The sequence below is a fragment of the Melozone crissalis genome, unplaced genomic scaffold, assembly GCF_028551555.1.
Source record: "Melozone crissalis strain CALT ecotype California unplaced genomic scaffold, PUWL_Pcris_2 ptg000045l_1, whole genome shotgun sequence".
Classification (NCBI taxonomy): Eukaryota; Metazoa; Chordata; class Aves; order Passeriformes; family Passerellidae; genus Melozone; species Melozone crissalis.
In genome coordinates, this window is record NW_026535823.1 from 5,074,589 (window position 1) to 5,094,762 (window position 20,174).

The 20,174-nt window shown below is 49.1% G+C and overlaps 1 protein-coding gene and 1 long non-coding RNA gene across 2 annotated transcripts; both read right to left on the bottom strand.

The window, feature by feature from the left end:
• Positions 1–8,242: 8,242 nt before the first annotated feature.
• Positions 8,243–10,760, bottom strand: ZNF648 (zinc finger protein 648). Its single transcript, XM_054286298.1, has one exon. The coding sequence runs from the start codon at positions 10,647–10,649 to the stop codon at positions 9,513–9,515; it is 1,137 nt and encodes a 378-aa protein (XP_054142273.1). The 5' UTR covers positions 10,650–10,760; the 3' UTR covers positions 8,243–9,512.
• A 702-nt stretch (positions 10,761–11,462) lies between these two features.
• Positions 11,463–12,068, bottom strand: LOC128943370 (uncharacterized). The gene is made up of 3 exons (XR_008483695.1): positions 11,996–12,068; positions 11,716–11,850; positions 11,463–11,586 (listed from the first exon to the last, which is right to left on the bottom strand). It is a non-coding gene; the product is annotated as an uncharacterized LOC128943370 (long non-coding RNA).
• Between the last annotated feature and the right edge of the window lie 8,106 nt (positions 12,069–20,174).

Sequence of the window (20,174 nt, forward strand, 5' to 3'; positions counted from 1 at the left end):
CCCTGGCCTGGGCTGAGGGAAGGCGGGTGATGCTTTTGCCATTCATCTCCTGTGGCAGGAATTTGAACTTTAGACAATCCCACGCCGTTATGTGGTTTCTCACCCGTTGTATAGATATGAGAAGTGAAGTGTTCCAGAAGTGGTGATAGTGGGTGTGTTTGGGATGGAGAGGGGTGCTGCCCACAGGACCTACGAGCTGCCCTCACGATCCAGGCACTTCCCACACCATCCAAAAGCTGCCCTCAGGGTCCGGATGCTGCCAAGTCAATCTGGGCACTGCCCTCAGGATGCAGGCGATATCCAGCCGATCCAGGAGCGGCCCACACGCTCCCGGAGCCGCCCATATGATCCAGGCTCTGCACAGAGGAACCGGGAGCCGCCCACACGATTATGGCGCCGCCCTCACGACGCCGTCCCGCCCCCACGGCCTTCAGGGCAGGAGGCGGGAACGGAGGGTCCTGAGGAGAGTGCGGACTGCGGCAGGGCTTGGTTTCATTTGTCTTTGTTTCTTAATGTCCAGGGGCTTTGAACCTCCTCATTTATCCTTCCAATCCAAGCCCAGGGCGTCCATCCTGGGGAAACAATCCTATAGCAGAAACAACCACGTTCTACCAGTGTCCTGTAGGAAGGCAAGAATGGCAGCAGGAATTTGCACACGGGGCTTTGCCGCAAGGCCCTGGACCCGCAGCTGTGCCCAGAAAAGCAGCAGACAGGGAGGTGAAATATTCAGAAGCATTCAAACACTGGCTCCTTTAGCCCGTGCTGCTCTTGAAGTCAAGCTTACTGCATCAGTTCGTATCACGACAGAAGTGAGCCTCAGGGGATCCTGACCAGAATCACATCTAAACCCAGCTTCAGCCCAGACGTCAGAGCAATTCAGAGCAGCATTTCAGCAGATTGTACCTTTCATGAGATGAACCAAATGTGGTATTCTTAGAGAAAGATACAACAAGGCAAAGGCAGACCTGAAAGGATTTGCAGTGTAGGACTTCCAATCACATTAGGAAGGAAACCTTTTGAATTCAACTACAGCCAAAGAGACACTGAAGCAGTGCAGGCCATCATGAGTCTTTGGTGTCTTGTTTCAAAATTCTGTTGCAACAGCTCATGAGCAGATTCTTTGCCTTTGCCACATGAGCCTTGTGAGCTGTCTTGTGTGTTACTTTGTGTGGTAAAGTGAGAAAGATGGAGTCCTTGTAGTCGTTGTCTGTGCCCGGAGCCCTTGGGGACACTTGGAACTCCCCCCCGACCGTTCCCCTTTGTGACGTGAGGCTTGCGTGTGCCCAGGGCCCATTGTGACGTTTGGGGCCGCGCCCTGACCAGGACAGTATAAAAAGGGGCAAAGAGGCCGGGGGTGCCACTCCCAGGAGAGCAGCTCCATGAGGAGCCAGCATCTTCCCGGGGGACGGCAGTGTCGCAGCGACTCCGAGATGTCCACGGACAAGGAGACGAGCACCGACACGAAGCCCAAGCGCAAGTGGCTAATGTCTCGCTGGAGGCAGGGGGCGAGGGATGGGGCAGCACCTCTGGAGGCCGAGGAGCAGCGTGACTCCTGGGCTGGCCCTGGCGCGCAGGCGGCGGCAGCAGAGAGCCGGGCAGCGGCCCCGCACAGCCGCAGGGCCCGCGGCCGGGCTCTGCTGCGCTCGCTGCGCCGCGGCTCCCGTGCCATCCTCAGCAGGGTGGCGGCTGTGCTCCGGCGACGCAGCCGGCAGCCGGGGACACAGCCACACGGGGATCAGGGCATGGAGGCAGTGGCGGCAGCGACAGCCCCCGCAGCAGGGCCACAGAGCCGGGCGGCTTCCCCGCTCGGCCCCAGCTGTCCCACCACACCCTCGCCCACCCCGCTGGAAGATCTGGGTGGGCAGGGGACAGGGGCAACACTGGGGGCTGTCCTGTCAACAGCAGATGGTGAAGAGGCGGCCTGGGAAGCGAGCAGCCCCAAAAAAGAGCTGTCCCAGGGGGAACTGGACCCAGATCAGAGAGGCAGAGAAGTGAGGCCCTCTGTGAGGCCAGGCGAGGCCGGGGTTGAGCACAGCAACGTTGGCCCGTGCACAGCCTCAGGCCAAGCCTCAGCTCTGCCCAGCAGAGCCTCTCCCAGCTGGGCAGAGGACTCCAGCTGTGAAATAACTCTGGGTCTCTTGCCCCCCAGCCCCTCCCCAAGCCTGCTGGAAGCTCGCAGCCAGTGGGCAATGGCAGCAGCAAAGGTCCTCCTGGCAGGGTTGGCCAGCCAGGAGGGGGACAGCTCAGAGGATGTCCAGGGCGGCAGCGGTGGGGAGGAGAGCGCCTATGTGTCCTGTGAGGCGGTACCAAAACCTCTGGTGCCATGCAAAGGCACAGGACACTTGGGGCCTACTCCCCAAAGCAGAGATCAAGCAGCTGCCAAAGGGGATGCCGGGACGAGCGAGGAGCTGTCAGACGAGCAGGGCAGCAGGGCCATCACTATCCGCACCATCTGGGTGAACCCCCGCTACCCACAGCTCCTGGGGCAGCCCGACACGCCGCGGGAAGAAGAGGCGTGTGGGGACCTGCCCAGCGCATCTCGAGCCCTGGCAGCTCCCAGGCACGCCACAGGCCAAGGCCCAGCCCTGCCCAGCACAGCCCCTCACAGCGGGGCAGAGGCCTCGACTCCAGGCCTGGTTCCAGAGCGCTGCCCCAACAGCCCCTCCCCAAGCCTGCTGGAAGCTCCCAGTAGTCCAGGGTCAGGCTTAGGCTTAGGCTTAGGGTTACGTTTAGGCTTAGGGTTAGCATTGGGGTTAGGCTTAGTTTTGTGGTTAGGCATAGTGTTATTTTTCATGTTCGAGTAAGGCGTAGTTGTTAGGGTTAGTGTTAGGGTTAGTGTTAGGGTTAGCCTCTTTAGGGACAGAAGCTGAGCCACGCCACCACCCGAGGAGGGCTCTGGCTCCAAGGGACCCAGGACTGTCTGGAGTGTGCCCAGCGCAGTCCACAGCGTGGCCAGAAGACACCTGAGCTGGGGCACCGAGGAAGAGGTAAGTGCCTCACGCTCCTTCCCATGTCTGCCCATGTTCATACCAGGAACATGAGGATAATAAACAGGAGTGATAATAAAGTTGTTTCTTTATGTGAAATACAAGGTAGTAATTTGTAATACTCCCTGCCAGTAGGGTGAAGGCCATCTCATGCCTTCTCTTCCTCTTTCATTAATAAATTACACATCGAGGTTCACTACAAGTAGACAAAGAAGCCAAGGGATTATGTTAAGACATCTAAAGGCTTGGAGTAGAGGTGGGAAAAGTCTTAGGAAGAAGAAGAAATCTCTTAGGAAAATTCTTAGGAGGCCATTTTTTGTTTTGATAGATGGTATTATTCTACACTATGTCAGGAATGTGTTCCTCTGGAATATGCTCCTTAGCCCTTTGAGTTGTAGCTTTTCCTAAGTTAGAAGTGGTTTGATGGTTGCTTTTGCTGAAATAAAAGGACAGAATGAGTAAATCGAAGTGCTTGTACTTTTCATTGCCCTGTAGTCATTGATCTGGGGGGAAATCCTGGAGCCCAAAGCCTTTTGGTCCCCAGGATGGTGCAGTGTGTGTGACGTGGGCAGAGGAGAAAGGCACTGCCTGGGCTGGGAGGGATGAGGGGACACCAAGCCCTTGTGCCTTGTGGCAGAAGGCATTTGTTGGATGTAGGACCCCATTCTTTCTTCCCCAGTTCTCCTCCTGGTTTTTTGCCTTGGTGCAGAGCTCATTCTGGAGGATCTCTGAGGGGAGGAGTGCTTGTCTGGCTTTGCAAATTGGCTCTCCTCAGCCATGAGGAGAAACAGATATGAGATCTGGCATAGCCCCAGCACCTCTGTAATTCATAACATCTCACTGTGTTTCCTGGTTGTTGTGGAAGAGCAGGAGAAGCGATAACAGAGTGCAAAAAATAAAAATCTGTGCTTTCAAATGAACATTTTAGCTGTGAGAAAAAGGAGAAAGGAGGTCAGATCTAAGCATGAATTGATGTGAGCAAGGACAAACACACCTTTATGCCAAAACAGTTGCCAGCTGCTCTGCTCCTCACACCTGATATCCCCTCCTGCTCAAAAATCCAGGTCCCTGCAGGAATGGCCCTGGAAGTGCAGGAGCCCCAGAGGCCTCCTGCCCTCCTGCAGGTGAGGAGTCTGGGAAGCTTAAAGAGCCTCAAATGCATACAAACAAAATCCCAAAGCCTCCCGTTCCACCAGCCAGATGAGCACTGCAAAACACACAGCCCACACAAACATTGAGCACACTGGATGAGGGAACTACAGAGTCATTTCAAAAATATTTGCACCCCTCACTGTCCTCTCTGCAGAGCCCCTTTCCAAAGTAGAGGAGCACTGACTGCTTTTCCAGCAATCAGCTGCTTTCAGAGCCCAGGAACAATTGGCAAAAACGGCTTCTTTCAGATACTTTAGAGATGAGGCAATTAAAAAAGAATTAAACTGTCATTTCTAACTTGCAGCACAAGAGGGATGTGCAGTTGTGAAATAATTCAGAGCTACTGCTGGCAAAATACTCTTTTCACCTGTCTGCTGCAAAGAATAAAAGGGCAAGAAGAATTTTTGGCTTTTTTTTCCCCCTTTTTTTCTTGTAATTAGTTTCTAGTTATGCCTGAAGCCAGGGGTTTTCCAAACCCCTGGAGAGAGAGATTTAGTGCTTGGTACCTGGTTTTTCCAGCCTCACTTGGTGACCAACAACATTTTGCCAGCAAGACTTCCCTGCTCAAGTGATTCCCATGAAGTGCTCAGAGCTTCCTTTGCTGGTTTATTGCACTGGCTTGAAAGGTCTTTCCTAGCACCTGATTCCAGCTGGGGGACAGAGCAGAGGAAGGGCTTTTTCCCCTTGTGCTTTGGTGGCTCAGACCCTTACAAGGGCTCTGCTGCCAGCATTGCCTCCTGCACTTTGGGAGGATATTCCACATTGCTCAGATGTTTCTTGTGCATTTCTTATTCTGGCCTTCACATGGTCAAAACCTGCTGAAGAGCCAAGCCCCAGTCTCTGACCACCTGGCCACACAGTGCTATTGAAGGCATGTGGAGATATCTATGACAGATAATATAGAAATGTGCTTCTAATAATTGTGCTTTTATTGTTACAGTATTGTAGCTGCCAAGGATGGGGGAACCCAGCTGTATTTTTCACTCTTGCAGTGATCACTGTGTGATCATTACAGGATGCTGTGTCACAGTCTGCAAACAGAGAAGGAAATTATGTAGGTAAACCTGGAGATATTATTTGTGTTTACATGAACTCCCCTGTGCTGTAGCTATTTTAGAGCTGCTATTACATCTCAATTGACTAAATTGGAGATAAATACTCTCTTATCTAGTTATGAATGCCATGTACAGTCTAAAAGACTGTACCAGGTGAAAAACAACCCCAGTCTTCTGGATTTGGTGCCAGTAGCTGAGGCAGTGTGGTGTCAGTGCCCTGCTTTTCCCATATACTAGCTCTAAGTTAAAAATGGGGGGGTTTTTTTGAGGGTGGTGAAATGCTGGCACAGGTTGTCCAGAGAGGATGCCTCATCCCTGGAAACCAGAAACCACGGAAGTCACTGAGCCATTCCCTAAGAATCCCTTGCAGCCAACAGGATGTGTGCAGGAAGCTTGAAGAGAAACAAAATAAATCACTGCTCCTGCTCTCAGGTGGAAAGCACTGGAACAACAATTCCAATAGATCCCTTAATGAGAAAAGGAATTTATTGCTCTCATGATTTCTTCAAGCAGATAAACAAGAAAGCCATTACATGAACTTCAGTAGCACATTGAGCACACTCTGGAAAACAACATTCCCACAGAGCAGGGGCGGTTCAGCAGCACATCCTACAAGGAATTTACAAGTGGGCTGCACTCTGGTGCAGAGACCTGTATTAGCTGGTTCAAGGGCTTGCTCCCACTCCAGGCCTGCTCTTTGAAGATGGCTCTAACCTTGCACAGGCCCACAGCAATTTTACTGCTCAAAGCATCCGACAGCTGAAATCATCCAAAAAAAGGACATCATTCTCCTTTCTATTTCCAGATTGTTATCCTAGCAAAAAAAAAAAAAAAAAAAAAAAAAAAAAAAAAAAAGTCTTTGTCTGCTGTTCTGTTGGTGAGAGCTCAGCCCCTGCTCGGTTTCGGTCTGGAAGGAGGAAAAGTGCAGTGGGAGCTCCTTGTTCCAAAAGAAACTCCACAAGGTCAGAGGCAGATGAAGCCTCACTTAAAATAAAAGCTGCCTCCTCCAGAGATATCAGTGCCCTTTGCTGGGGTTAATTGACAAATGATGGATTGCATGGTGCTCCCTGTTTACATGGGAGACTCCTGTTTCAGACTTCTCCTTGCCAGGAGAAGACAAGCAGTGGAAGAGGAGGAGGATGGTGTGCAGGGGGACACAGATTGTACAGCAGCAGCTTTGTGTTTCTTCAAAGTGCTGTATCCACACTACTCAATCATGGACATATTTATCTTCAACAAGGTGAGCAAATTTACCATCAACATCTTTGTTAACAAAGTAAGAGAACAGTACCAACTGCCAAGGATTGTCTGGTGATTCCAGGTCAGTGAGGGCCTGGAATCTTCAGGGCTGGAGCTATTCTATCTTCTTAGTTTTGAAAACTTGTTTCTGTGATGGAAATGAGTTTGGCAGAAGTGATATAGGGAAGCAACAGGAAAATCAGCAAAAAGAAAAGTGTATTCCTATGTTCCATTGTTGACAAATACCATCCAGTGATCAAATCAGGATCCTCTGCCCAGCTCGGGGCTCCTGCCCTGTGTCCTCCAGCTCATGTCCAAGGGCTTCCTGTAATGCCCCAGCAATGAGGGCTTTGTGAACACAGTGCCAAAGGAGTTGTGTCTTCCATGGCCTCACAGATCCAAATGAGCTAACAGATATTCTGGCCCCTCTGGCCAAAGAAAAATGACTTCTGCTGAAAGCAGACCCTTCAAACCCTCCCTAATGCTGCAGAGCAGGTCTATCTGCCCCATGTCAGCTACACGTCATGACTGGCTGTGTCTGTTTTAGGCTATCACCCACTCTGACTGACACTGTGAGAGGGTCAGGGCGTGGGAGAGATTTCCAGACCTTTATGTGAATAATGTGAAGTGCAGAAGTGCTGATCTCTGGGTTAAATTAAGCTCCACGGGGTTTCCTGTACCTTGCACAGGAGTTGTGGAAGTTTCTTTGAGGCAAGTTCTACACACTTTTCCCAGAAATCATCATACATTTTAATTACTCCTTTCACACATCCAAGCACTTTATATGCAAGTCAACCTTCCAGGCAAGTGTTTTTCTAATAACTTTTTAGTTAAGCCTGGTACTTTTCATTTCACCAACCATTTACTCTTCCCATATAACAGACCTCTGCTCAAAATACTTCCACCATTATGCCAGAGGTACAAATTCCACTGACTGCTAGTACTAAAAAGCAGAATAACTGGATGTTCCCAATTACCATAACTGCCTGAGCAGAACTGTCACACAACATAAAGGTGTGCATAAGTGGTGCAGTTTAAATGGATATTAAACCACCCTACAGCAGGAGCATCCCCATACCCAAAGGAAAAGCAGGATGATGAACAGGGGAGATTGGAGCTGGTAACTTTAAAATGGGGATTAGAAAATGAGTGTGGAAACTTAATGCATGATAGTCTCCGGAACAGCTTTGTCACTTTGCCGTCTGCCCTCTCTCCAGGTCACTTCAGATGGTGCTGAACGGCACGGTCCCCACAGAGCATCACTGGTGACCTCCCTCTGCAGATCACAGCCACAGCCAGCCAGGATTCTTTTCATGCAAAGATCTTTCCTCTCTGAGAGGCTGCACAGCCTTCAGATAAGACTGAGCTGTTGCTAAGGGGCCCCATCAAAGGCCTTTGCAAACCTAAAACTGAACTGGAGCTTCCTGCAGAGGGGAGTTTGGAGAATTCTCACTCAGGGCCCAGCCATCCCAGAATTACAAACACACACAGACCACAGAACACATCCCTCGGGGGCAGGATGCACATCGGTTCCCTTATCTGGAGATTTCTTTGAGGAATTAAGTGAAAATGGTCCGTTAGTGACACCAATTAGTCTCCCATGTATAATCAAGCTAAAGTTTTGCTATGAACAGTGGTAGATCTTGATCTGAACCAAGAACCTGACATCAAACACAACAGGACCCACTGTGTGACACCTGCTCAGCTTCTGCACAGGTGGGAGGTGCTGAGCTGCAAACATCCCTTTTTAATTCTATGAAATATGGAAACAAACAGCACAATCAGTACTTTATATTAAATAACCTGGTAATAAATGCAAAAGTACATTACCTTGGAGCTTTACCTTCATTCTGCTGCACAACCTTCCACTGAAAAGGCAGAAAGCCCTAGAAAAAAATTAATGAAATATGGCAGCTGGTAAGGAAAAAGGAAGCAAAGAAGCAAAACCTTCTGACGTGGAAAAGAAATTCAGGCTGCAACTTCAGGACAAACTGGATACTTCTACCACAGTGGTTAAGAGAAGATGTAAAGTCATTATTAAGTTTCAAAGTTAAAGCCCCATTGCTGACACTGAGGCATTACAGTTACAGCAGTTACAGCCTTGGAGGATTTGTCAACACCTGCCCAAGTCTGCCAGGCTAAGTCCTAAGGAAATTTTTCTTCACTAACCATTTGAATTTAAATCAAAGTGAAGAGTCTAACAGACACGTTGGGCAGTACTTGGACACACCACAGACCTTGCTTTTGTTATAGGAAGCTTCCCTATGTGTGAAAATATTTAAATGAAGAAGGTTCCTGTGCAATGAGGAGCAAAAGTGGCTTCAATTTGGTCTTTTGCTCTTTTCCTCAAACATTTCCTTCCACAATACTCAGCTGGTCAGCTTTAGTGTGCATGGCTCCATCAGACACACAAGTGTCACCTCAAGACCATGCACCACCATAGCCAAAATAAAGCTTTCCCCATTATTAACCCATGACTCAAAAGTGCATAAAGTATAGAAACATTCTGAAATACAGCTGGTAACTGTTGTGTTTATTAAGGAACTGGTTTGTAAGTTGAGTTTGTTTTTTTTTTAATAACCAACACGATACTTTCCCTTCCAAATAAAAAGAAGAGTAACAGAAAGAAAAACTCAGCAAAATACAAGAAGGGACAGAGGGACAACCCTGGAGTGTTCTAACTTAGTGACTTAACAGATCTCCAAAGCCAGTGTCCAAGAGCCATCACACTCATGAGGGCAAGGCCAATTTATGCAGTGAATTCTCCCAGCCTCTGCTTGCAGATCCTGCACAAAGCTCGAGCGGATGCATCACCAGTCCAGCAAGCAGAGACAGAGCAAGCACATGCGAGTGGTTTCAGTCTCCTCAAGTCTCCCATTTCATTACTCAGGGGTAATTAGATTATTTTCTCATACAAAGCAGTTTAAAGCTCAGCAGTGCAATCAAGTTCCAGAGCTCCCTGTGATGCAGCAATGCTGGGCAGTGGGTCTGGACTGCGCAGAGCACGCACCATGGGGTGCTTTTCCAGCCCAGCTGAGCAGACCTCTTTCAGGTACAAAGCAACCACAGAGACCCCAAATTAAGGTTTGTCCAACTTGTGTGTGCGCTCGTGCCTCCGTAGAGTCCCTGACTCGGTGAAGGAATGCCCACAGAAATTACAGGAGTAGGGTTTCTCTCCGGTGTGGATGCGGTGATGGCGCTGCAGCGATGCCAGCCGGGTGAAGGTCCCTCCACACTCCTCGCAGTAGAAGGGCCGTGCCCCGGAGTGAGTCTGCTGGTGCCTCTTGAGCCTGAGCAGCTGCACAAACGCCATGCCACACTCTTGACACTTGTAGGGCTTGTCCTCCCGGTGGATCACCTTGTGCTTGGACAGCAGGTTGGGCTTATCGAAGCCTTTACCGCACGTCGGGCACGCGTAAGGTTTGAAGTCATCCTCCTGAGACTTTGGGTTTGCAGGACAAGCCGGGCACTCAGCATTGTGCTGCTGGCTGTGGTGCACCACAGACCAGGGGTTCCTGGCCATGCCGCTGGCCAGGATCACCATGGAGCGCTCGATCTTGTGCACGTTGCGCAGGTGCCTCCAGACGTCGGCCGTGCGGATGAAGCCCTTGTCACACTCGGGGCACTTGTGCGGCCTCTCGCTGGAGTGGATCAGCTTGTGCATGCGCAGGTTGGCGGCGCGGGAGAAGCCTTTGGCGCAGATGGGACAGCGGTAGGAGTTCTCCAGCAGGTGAGCTCGCCTGTGCTCCTGCAGCTCGCTCATGCTGTGGAAAGAGGAGCCACACTTCTTGCATCGATAGGGAAGAGCTTCCTCGGGGACGGGCTCCAGCTCCTCACCAAGCGCATCTCCCAGAGCGGCGCTTCCGTTGTCCTCGCGGAGTTTTGTTATCATCCGTGGTTTCCTGGGGTGCTCAGAGGAACAGTGATCTAAATCCTCATCCTCTCTCTGCAGGTGGAAGCTGGAGCTGGAGGGGGGGAACTCCCCAGCTGGGCTCTCACCTTGTTTCTGGCAGTAGGTGGCACAGGTTTCTTTGTCTCCACAGGAAAGCTCCTGCTTTCCTGCAGGTCCAGCAGAGTTTCCAGGAGGACTGCAGGAGTAATTCATGTCCACCTCCTTCTGTGGCCTACAGCTGTGGCCCACCTGCTCTGTGGCCTTTCTGGGATAATTTGAATTCTTCCCCCCTGTGTCACAAATGTTATTCTCACTCACATCCATCCTCTGAGGCAAACACTGTGTTCTTCTAAGTTAAAACTCTAACTCATCATCACCCAGAACTTTGTGTCCTTTATGCTAAGTCCATCTCATTCTCAGCTCTTCTGACAGTCCTCCCTAGAATATAAAACACCTGTTTCATCAGTGATTCTTCTGATTTTATAAATTTAGAATAGCAAAGGTATTTTTCTGATTCAAAGAAAGGGACAGGCTATTAGATATGCAAAAGAAACAGAATCATCTACTATTAGATATGTAGAAAATACACATTCAGGACATAAAGCATAGACAATGTTCAATAAAGTTAAATCCACTATCATCAGCCAGCCTTCACTACCAAATATAAATTGATAATTCCAATTTTAAATTTTCCTAATGATGAGAAATTACAGTATCCCAGAATGGTTTGGGTTGGCAGGGACCTTAAAAAACCATCTTATTCCAATCTCCTGCCATGGGCAGGACACCTTCCACTAACCCAGGCTGCTCCAAGCCCCATCCAGCCTGGCCTTGAATGCTTCCAGGGATGTGGCAGCCACAGCTCCTCTGGGCCCCCTGTGGCAGGGCCTCACCACCTTCACAGTAAATAATTTCTTCCTAATAACTAACCTGAATCTCTCCTCTTTTAGTTTAAAAATGTTTCCCTTTGTTCTATCTATGTAAAATGTTGCTCTCCATATTTTCTGTAAAGTCCCTGCAAGTACTGGAAGGTGGGATAAGACTGAATATAAGTATACATATTAATGAACACATACATGTAAAAACATAAATATTTCTGTATTTCCACGTGTCACGTAAATGTAAAACTTGCCTATTTAATTTCAGCAGGCTTATCAAATGCAGTGATCAAGGCAGTGCAGCGATGTGCATTAAGTGAAAGCTCTTATTCACATTCCAGAAAGGCTGGCTCCATCAGCAGCACAAGCCACGCTTTCTTCTGCTGGAGACATGGAAAACAATCTGGATTAGTCCTCATTAGTCACTGCCTGGAACAGCGTGGCTCGACTCACCCCCACTCCAGCCATTCCCGACAATTTAATAAGGAGCTGCTAACAGGAGCATTCCTCACCTCCAGCCCTCCAGCTGAGCTGCCGATGCCTTTGGGGCGGGAAAACTTTCCAAGGGATGCTGGCGCTGCTTGGCTTAAGAGAACTCCATAACCGCGGCTACCCAGAAATAGGGGGTGTGGAAACCACGGCGTGGGCTGAAAAACAATAATACCAACAATAAATACATACACATATATATGTATATATATTAAAAAAGGAGATTGTTTTTTTTTTTTTGTTCCAGGCAACGTAACCCCCCCAACTTTTCCCGGGTGCCCATTCCCTGTTCCCCGGCCCTACCTGGGCGCTGCGGGTCCCGATGCGGCCCCGAGCATCCCCCGCGCATCCCCCGCGCCGGCGCGGAGCCCGCGGCAGCGGCACCGGCGCAGTGGAGGCTCGGCCGGGCTGGAGCTGCCAGCAGCGGGGCGGGACCGGACACCGCGTCCCCTCCCCGGCCACTGTGTCCCCTCCCCGGCCACCGCGTCCCCTTCCCCGGCCACCGCTCCCGGCCTGGCTCCGCGGCCGGGCCCTCCCCACCGCCCCGGCTCGGAGGATCCCGGTGCTCCAGGAGCCTGTTCATAGATTCATGGAATGGTATGGCTTGGAATGTCTTTTCGGTCCGCCCCCTTCCGCCGGCAGGGACATCTTTCTCTAGATCAAGGTGCTCCAAGCCCCATCCAGCCTGGCCTTGGCCACTTCCGGGGATCCAGGGGCAGCCACAGATTCTCTGGGCAGCCTGTGCCAGGGCCTACCCACCCTCACAGGGAAAAAAATGCCCCCAGTATCTAATCTAAACCTACTCTCTTTCAATTTGAACCCATTTTCCTTTGTCCTGTCACCCCAGCTCTTGCAAATTATCTTGCCCCATCTTTCATGTAGGCTCCCTTAGGGTACTGCAAGGCCACAATTAGGTCATCCCAAAAACTGAACACTCCCAGTTCTTTTGGCCTTTCCTCACAGCAGAGGTGTTCCATCCCTCTGATCACCTTGGTGCCCTCCTCTGGACTCACCCAAACAGGTTCAGCGCCCTTCCTGTCCCTCAGCTCCAGCCCACAGCAATTCATGGAGTGTCCCCTGTGCCCCCCACCATGGCAATAACTGTGCGTCCGTCTTCCTGCAGGAGTGTGGCACGGATTGATTCCCTCTCAGGCCCTGCCTTGTCAGAAAAAAACAGCTCCTGCCCCTGTCAAGAGGGATCAATCCACCTCCCAGGATTGTGTCCCACTTCCTGCTAGAAAAGTCTTTGCACCCAAAAGGACATTCAGCATCTTCAGTGACACCTCACCAGGGCCTTTCACAGTGGCACCAGTTCCTTGGGAACTCCTTTGCCCAACCATCCAAGGATCCCACCTGCCTTTGCCAAAGCCATAGCAGGATCATGGTCCACAGCTGAAACCACTCTCTGTGCTCTCTGTGTAATCTCATGGAGCTTTAAACCCAGCTCTGGGAAAAAACCCAGAGCAAACCCAGCTTTTCACTGCCTTTTCCTAGCAAAACTCCTCCAGCTTTGGGAAATGGGCTCCACAATTAGCAGCAAATACAGAACTGAGATGACAAATGAACAAGAGTGTACATTGCCAGCATCCAGATATGGTATAGAAGAATGCTCCAAGCTCTGTATTATTTTTGTGGTTGCACAGATCTTGCTGAAAATAGACATGAAACCAGAAACTGCTCTGCTGGGAGTTGAGGGTGAGGAAGAGAAATGTACCTGCTCCTTCCACATGGAAAAGCAAGTTTCTTCTGAGAGCAGAGTAAGTGGCAGTTCAGTTCCTTCAGATGAGGCACTTCAAAAATAAGTTTGCAACAATCCTTTAATGACAGTCCTTGAATCCATGAGGAGCCCACACTCTGCTTGGAATGGCAAACCTTGCAGGGGAAGAACTGTCATTCCAACTTTCCCAAACTAGGAAAAAAACCAAAACAGCTCAGAAGATTTCTGTTATTTTTAAATGCTTAGATGTTTCTTACTTAGCTGGGCAGGGTGAAGGCTATCTCCCACCTAGACTCAGGATGCACAGAATCACATACCCCTTCCACATCCCTCATAGAAGACAAACACACACCCTCTCCCCTTTTTCATAAGGAAAACTCTAGAATACATAAGGACATGCACCCACATCTCCACAGCCAAGTATGTTTGTGTAGGGCCAAGATGATGAATTTTTAAAATTGTTTTTAAAAATTACAAATTTTTAAAATTGTTTTTAAAAATTCCAAATTGTGGTTTATCACAACCACCAAGGAATGGTGTAGTGCCCATAGTGTCCCTCTTCTGAGGGATCACGGTGGAAAAGCCCGAAGTCCATGTGCTCCTCCTCAAAAGCATCAATAAATGATGTTTTCCTCATCCCCACTTATCCTCCCTTGAGGTTCCTCAGAGTGTTCAGAGATAAAGAATTCTCAATATTCATCTCCATGCTGCAGGGCAGGGCTGGTGGGTTGATTCAATCACACTTTTGGCAGGAAATTTTTAGGTCTCCTCTTCTTGCCACTGCAGCTCCATATGGGTTTCCTGTTGGACTGAAGGTCTCACAGGGTGCACCTAAGGCTGGAAGGTGGTGAGGAATCTTCCATCCCACTCTTTGTGGGGCTTCTGTGGGATCACCTGGGTGTTCCTCACCTTTGTGACAACTGTCAGCACCAGGAAGCAAGCCTGCCTCCCACCTGTGGTATCACACAGTGCTCACTTGTTAGGAAATGTGGAAACTCTCAGGCAGTGCAAATTCCTGCGCCCAGCCGTGCCTGGCTTCTTTCACGTCAGCTTCCTCGGGAAAGAAACAAGAATTTCATTATCTGCCAGGCAAAGTTAGTGTTTAATCTGTCAGTTTAATTGAAAATACTTCAGTGGTGATAAATAATGCAGAGCAGTGCAAATGATGCCTTGTGGGTGAGATCAAAGACCCCAGGCAGCTCCAGGCAGAACCTCGTGGCTGCTGTTGAGATGAGACAGAGAATGGATTCTGTGCAGGGCAACAAAACCAGCATGGACACACCCCACACCCAGACTGGAAAAGTGTCCACACACTCATCAAATCCATCAGCACAGCCCCAAACCTCCCTTCTGGCTTTGATAACACAAAACACTCTGCCAGTGTTTCCCTTTTAGCATAAAATAACAACAAAATTCAGAGATCTTGCTCTGTTGGTCCTCAGACAAACACACTTAGCTCTACCAACTTCCACATATTTTGACTTTTCCTCCTAATAATGAGGTATTTAAATGTTTTCTGCTTTCTCTTTCACATGTTGCATCTAGGAGCCCATGATTTCATTAAACTCTGCATTCTAAGCCTTTCCCATCAGCCTTGATGAGTTCTTCCAGCACACACACACACACAAAAATCAGCTGTAATCCTCCAGGAGAAGGCTGAAAACTAATTGAATTACTCACTTCCTTGCAATATATGATTCCTATTAAAATTACATTATTGGTGTTTTGTGCCTGCCCTACATTCATATTCCCCACACATACATTTGTGGACACCAAATCCTTTTTATTTATGCTACTTCACTTTTATGTGTCTTAAATGTGAAGAGTCTGTCAGGACAGATGAGGATCTGTAATGTATTTGCCAGTTAGATCTACTGTGGAGTAATTTCTTAATTCAAATTTTCTGTTAAATTCACTAAAATATGTGAAATCGTGGTTCACATTGCTGTCACAATGGGAGCTTAATACATTTTGTGAAGGGTTTAACATCACATTCCATCAAATTTGGATTCTTTATGGGCCATAGAGTTTTCTGACATCTGGCTACTCTGTTTTAAGACTGCCATAAACACTTTAAACATCTGAGAGCTTCAGAATTTTCTATGTAAAACCAGAAAAAGGAAGTCCTAAGCAATGTTTCTTCTAAGAAGGAGCTGAATCCAGAGGGATTTCACTGATATTTGACTGAAGTTTGAGCTTGTAACTTCCAGGGAGAATCTGGGCTCCCTTCAGCCCACTGAACTTAAACATGCAGTGCCTTTTGGGGGCACTGAATTTTGAAAGGACACCCACACAGGACCCTAAGAACTCAGTTCAAAGAAGGTTCAGGATCCCTGGTGGAGGGAATTATTTCACTCTATCCAGCTCCATCCTGTTACCCTAACACACATTTTCCTGACGTTTGCCAGGTTCTTCCACATCTTTGGGTCCAGTGATCTGGCATCTCATGAATGAGACATTCAGAAGAAACACTGAAAAAACCCAAGTTCTGACTACACCTGTTGGATAAAGCTTTTTTCTGACTCAGATGGGGTAACTGAGTTTTTAAAACACTTTTGTTCTATTTTTAGTTTCATGTGAAGATGAGATAATTTAGATGTTATAATTTACACTATTATAACCAGAAGCCAACTATTTCTTAATTATAAAATACTGTAAGTGCTTTTCGGCTTATTAGCTTTTGTTACACTATGTTGTAAATGCTTTAAAGCTAATCATCAAAAATTAATCTTTGTGGGTATTGCTATAATGTACTTTTTTATTTTTTAAGTATTTTGTCTTATTTGTTAAGGCTATCTTTTGAAATTTGTTTTTAGTTTAATTTCTCTCTCAACAGTATCTGTCTTCTTCTATGGCATTTCTGTCAGCATTTCTTATCTCAATGTTTGCATACACATGCACACTATGTGATCTTTCTGTCAGGTTTTGAGAATTTTTACAAATCTATTTCCCACATACACCAAAAGCCAGACAGAGGTCCAAAATCCAGAATCAGGCTGTAAAGAACATGGGAAAATTAACAGGAACAAATCAAGCAAGGGCTGTAAGAAGTAGGCTGGTTGAGGAATAACTTTGTGGCATGCTTTAGCTTTCCAAACTTGGATTTTCTTCTGCACATATTGATGAAGACTCAGCAAATTCTAGGCAAAACTTGCTGTTTGATTCTGAAATACACTTGGCCGGATATCCAGGACTGTAAAGGAGCCTGCCAGGGAATAACCAGATTCTTCTAGTGCTGGATGAGAGGTGCCTGTGCAAGAACATCCTCATCTGTGGGTTCCTGGCTGAGGTTTGGAGGAGCTGCATCTCTGATCTGGGGTCTGGAATCCCCAAGAATGCGTCCATGAGCTTGCTGAAGAGTTAAAGGGGAAATCTCTACCTGGGCTCTGCACTTATTGGTTTATTGTTCTAAAGAATTCTTAGATTGGCTCAGGACAGCATTTAATAATCTATTCAATAACCATTCAGCACTAAGGATTTTTACTGCAGTTCTTCATGAAGTTTATATGAGAAGCTTTTAGTTGTGTCCCAGGAAATCACAAACTCTCAGCCGGTTCTTTTTCTTCCTCTTTTTCGTGCCCTTGCTCGAGCAGAAAGGCGAGTTAAGATGATCCAGAGTGGTCCCTTCCAACCTGAACCATTCTGGAATTTAAATGGAACTGACCGAGCAGCTCCGGCTGCACTGGGGCCACCCCAAACCCTGCAGGAGGGATGTCCCCATCCCCTCCCACCCCAAAACCCTGCAGGAGAGATTTCCCCAGTCCATCCGACCCCAAAACCCTGCAGGAGAGATTTCCCCATCTTGTCCCACCCAAAACCCTGCAGGAGGGATGTCCCCAGCCTGTCCCACCCAAAACCCTGCAGAAGAGATGTCCCCATCCCCTCCCACCCCAAAACCCTGCAGGAGGGATTTCCCCAGCCTGTCCCACCCCAAAACCCTGCAGGAGCCCTTCACTCCTCCCGGAGCTGTGGCTCCAAGGGCTGGGATCAGCCCCTGTCACACCCAGGGATCAGCCCCTGTCACACTCCCTGTGACAGACAGAGCCAGGGATCAGCCCCTGTCACAGCCCTGGCAGGGCGGGCTCAGCTGGGGACAGCCTCTGTCACACCTCCAAAGTGGCTGACACTGCCAGGGACGTCCTTTGTCACACCCCCGGTGTGACTGACACGGACAGGGACATCCCCTGTCACACCTCCAGTGTGACTGACAGGGACAAGGACATCCTTTGTCACACCACCGGTGTGACTGACACGGACAGAAACCTCCCCTGTTACACCTCCAGTGTGACTGACAGGGACAAGGACCTCCCCTCTCACACCTCCAGTGTGACTGACACGGGCAGGGACATTCCTTATCCCACCTCCACTGTGACAGACACGGGCAGGAACCTCCCTATCACACCCCCAGTGTGACAGTCAGACTGAGGACCGCCCCTGTCACACCCCCAGTGTGACAGACAGAGCTGAGACCGCCCCTGTCACACCCCCAGTGTGACAGTCAGACTGAGGACCGCCCCTGTCACACCCCCAGTGTGACAGACAGAGCTGAGACCGCCCCTGTCACACCCCCAGTGTGACAGTCAGAGCTGGGACCGCCCCTGTCACACCCCCAGTGTGACAGACAGAGCTGAGACCGCCCCTGTCACACCCCCAGTGTGACAGTCAGAGCTGGGACCGCCCCTGTCACACCCCCAGTGTGACAGTCAGAGCTGGGACCGCCCCTGTCACACCCCCAGTGTGACAGACAGAGCTGGGACCGCCCCTGTCGCACCCCCAGTGCCAATAGCACTGCCCCTGTCACACCCCCAGTGTGAGTGACACCAGTAGGGACTGCCCCTTGTCACACCCCCTGTGTGACAGTCAGACTGGGGACCGCCCCTGTCACACCCCCAGTGTGACAGACAGAGCTGGGACCGCCCCTGTCACACCCCCAGTGTGACAGACAGAGCTGGGACCGCCCTTGTCACACCCCCAGTGCCAATAGCACTGCCCCTGTCACACCCCCAGTGTGAGTGACACCAGTAGGGACTGCCCCTTGTCACACCCCGAATGTGACTGACACCACCAGGGACCGCCCCATCGTAAGTGACGCGTTGGCACCGTCCCTGTCCCCTGTCACACCACTGCAGCCCCTCAGTCATGGCACACACCTTGTCAGGGCATAAAAAACCCCAAAAGGAATAAAAGTGCCACACAACTGCTCTGTGTTCAAGCCCAGACACTCAATCCTGCTCCAAGACACTCCTGCCAGTGTTAAATTTAAATTAAACACTCAAATGTCCACAGACTCCTCAGATTCCAGGGGACAATCATGGACATGCAGCTACAGCAGGGTAAGGAATGCCCAGGTTTGGGGTCACAGCTCCTTTTCCTGCCTCTCATCCCAATTTTGCTGATAATCCCATTTTAGGAATTTTTTTATTCCTCCTACCTGCTCAGTCCTACTCCAAAACGCTCCTGCCACTATTAAATTTAAGTTAAACCCTCAAATGCCCCCAGACTCCTGAGATTCCAGGGGACAATCATGGACATGAAATGGCCAGGTTTGGGGTGACAGCTCCTTTTCCTGCCCCTCATCCCAATCCCTTGCTGATAATCTCATTTTAGGATTTTTTTTATCCCTCTCAAAAGCATCACACAGCTTCAGCAAGTCTGGGGACAAATTTGTGTGGAGTTGCCAATCACAGGTCACGACATTTGGGAGATTGGACCCTCTCCTGGGACATCACTTCCACCTCACACAATTTTCCAAACCAAACACTCTGGCTGTGGGTTCACACAGGATTTTGATGCTCAGGATGCCTGGATAGAGTGTGGGAATCCAGGAGCAGAGGGGCCATGTCTCCATGGCAGGCTGTGCCAGGCTTGTGGCACTCTGTGCCTCCTGCAAGCAGCTGAGCTGCCCACAGAAAATGGAGAAATGACTGCATGGGAGAGCACCAGTGCACGGGGGGTGTGTGTGAGCAATCCCTAAATATTCAGGAGAGATGGGAGAAGCCTTGGGATCCAGGACTCTGCTAAATCAAGGCAGGGGAATGATGCCTGTGCTATGCAGATGAGCTGTCATATTGTCTCCCACACAAGAGCATCTCCAAAGGAACCTACACCTACTGCAATTATCCTGCAGCATATGGACATTTATAGGTCAAAAAAAAAAAAAAAACCCAAAAAAAAAAAGGAAGAGTAATGGTTGGCCAAAAAAAGCAGGAGCCCAGATAATTCTCCAGTGTTATTTTGGAAAGTGCAGACACTGAGCAGGATAAATTATACATACCTGAGAGCCATTAGAAAATGTCAGGTCGCCTCTAAAATGAGTTAGAAGGGGGGGGGGGAATGCCTTCAGCTTTCTTGTGCAAGAGGAGAATGAGGTATGTAAATAATATTCCCTAATAAAAATGAGTTTTCAAGCAGATTCCGACCCTCTCTTGTGCTGGGGACAGAGTGTGGGGCTGCATCCTGAGTGCCAAAGCCATCATTGAGCTGAAACTCTCTGCACTTTCATTGCTGGAGCAACCATGATGTATAACCCAGGAGCTCCTCCCGGAATGATTTCAGAGCAAACCCAGAATATTTGTTACCCTTCTCTAAATTTAGCTGGGGGAAAAAAAAATAATAACTTCTGCTGCCAACTCTATGAAAACAACACATGTATCTTGACAGCAAATGATTTAAAAATGAAGAGCGACCAACAATGCAATGTTCTGGGTGCTGGGGGAGGAAGAGCACTGGAAAATCCTGAAGTTTGCATTTCCAAACTCTCAGCAT